The sequence below is a fragment of the Myotis brandtii genome, unplaced genomic scaffold (genome assembly GCF_000412655.1).
Source record: "Myotis brandtii unplaced genomic scaffold, ASM41265v1 scaffold334, whole genome shotgun sequence".
Classification (NCBI taxonomy): Eukaryota; Metazoa; Chordata; class Mammalia; order Chiroptera; family Vespertilionidae; genus Myotis; species Myotis brandtii.
Window position 1 is genome coordinate 446,094 of NW_005362885.1, and position 932 is coordinate 447,025.

At 67.7% G+C, this 932-nt stretch overlaps 1 protein-coding gene across 1 annotated transcript in view; it reads left to right on the forward strand.

Moving 5' to 3' along the window:
- CFAP74 (cilia and flagella associated protein 74) overlaps positions 1-932 on the forward strand; it is a 38,931-nt gene that overhangs the window by 32,790 nt on the left and 5,209 nt on the right. The window contains 1 exon segment of the mRNA XM_014543767.1: positions 397-927. Coding sequence (XP_014399253.1) covers positions 397-927 — 531 coding nt within the window.

A 932-nucleotide genomic window follows, 5' to 3' on the forward strand; every position in this document is an offset into this window, starting at 1 on the left:
CTCCCCCTCTCTCCCCTGTCTCTTCCTCTCCCCCCCTCTCTCTCATCCCCCCCACACACACACACACCCCCCGCCTGACATGCGTCATGCCCCTTTGCTGTGCGGCCCAGGGAGCCCACTGAGCTTTGGAGCCGGCTGTGCTGGTCATGGGCAGGTCAGGGTGAGGAACTCACCCCCACATCTCAGAGGCGGAGAACAAAGTTTCCTTCCTCACTCATGTCGTGGGAGGTGGGCCGGGTCCTGGCCCACCAGGCTGCCTTCACGGACCCCGACCCACATGGGCAGAGTGGGCTTGGAAATCATGCCCAGCAGCCCACCCTGCCTTCCAGGAGGGAGTGGTCAGGGAGGCCTTCCCGGAAGGGGCGTGCTGCACTGAAATCCCAAGGAGAGTCGCAGGACCTCAGAGGGGAGCCAGGGAGCTGGGGGCAGTGGGTGCAAGGCGGGCAGGGTGCCCTCAGGGCCGGCTCTGCCCTCGACCCTCTCCCCCCAGAAATGCCTGGTCCAGGTGACCTTCCGGCCCGTGCTGTCCAACGAGCTGATCCGCCAGCAAGCCATCCGTGCCCAGGCTAAAGACGGGGAGGTCAAAGTGCGTGGGGCTGAGAGGCGGGCGTGGGGCGCAGGCTCTGGAAGGACCACCCCTCCCCTCGAGGCCCTTGGCCAGGCCCCAGGCCAGGAGCGCGGGCAGATGTTTGCTGTTTCCAGGGGCAACAACTTCTCCTCGGGAGGCCCCTCCCTCCTCCCTAGAGAGCACCCCCTGAGGGAGGACCCCAGAGGTGGCTTGGGGCAGGCGGGGCCTCCCCTCCCTGAGTCTGACCAGAGGGAGGACTGGACACAGCAGAGGAGCAGGGTCCACAGGCAGCCTCTGACCCGTGAGGGGCGTGCACCGGCTGGGGGGGACCCTGAGAGAGGGGGCGCCCCCCGGGTACGGCGCA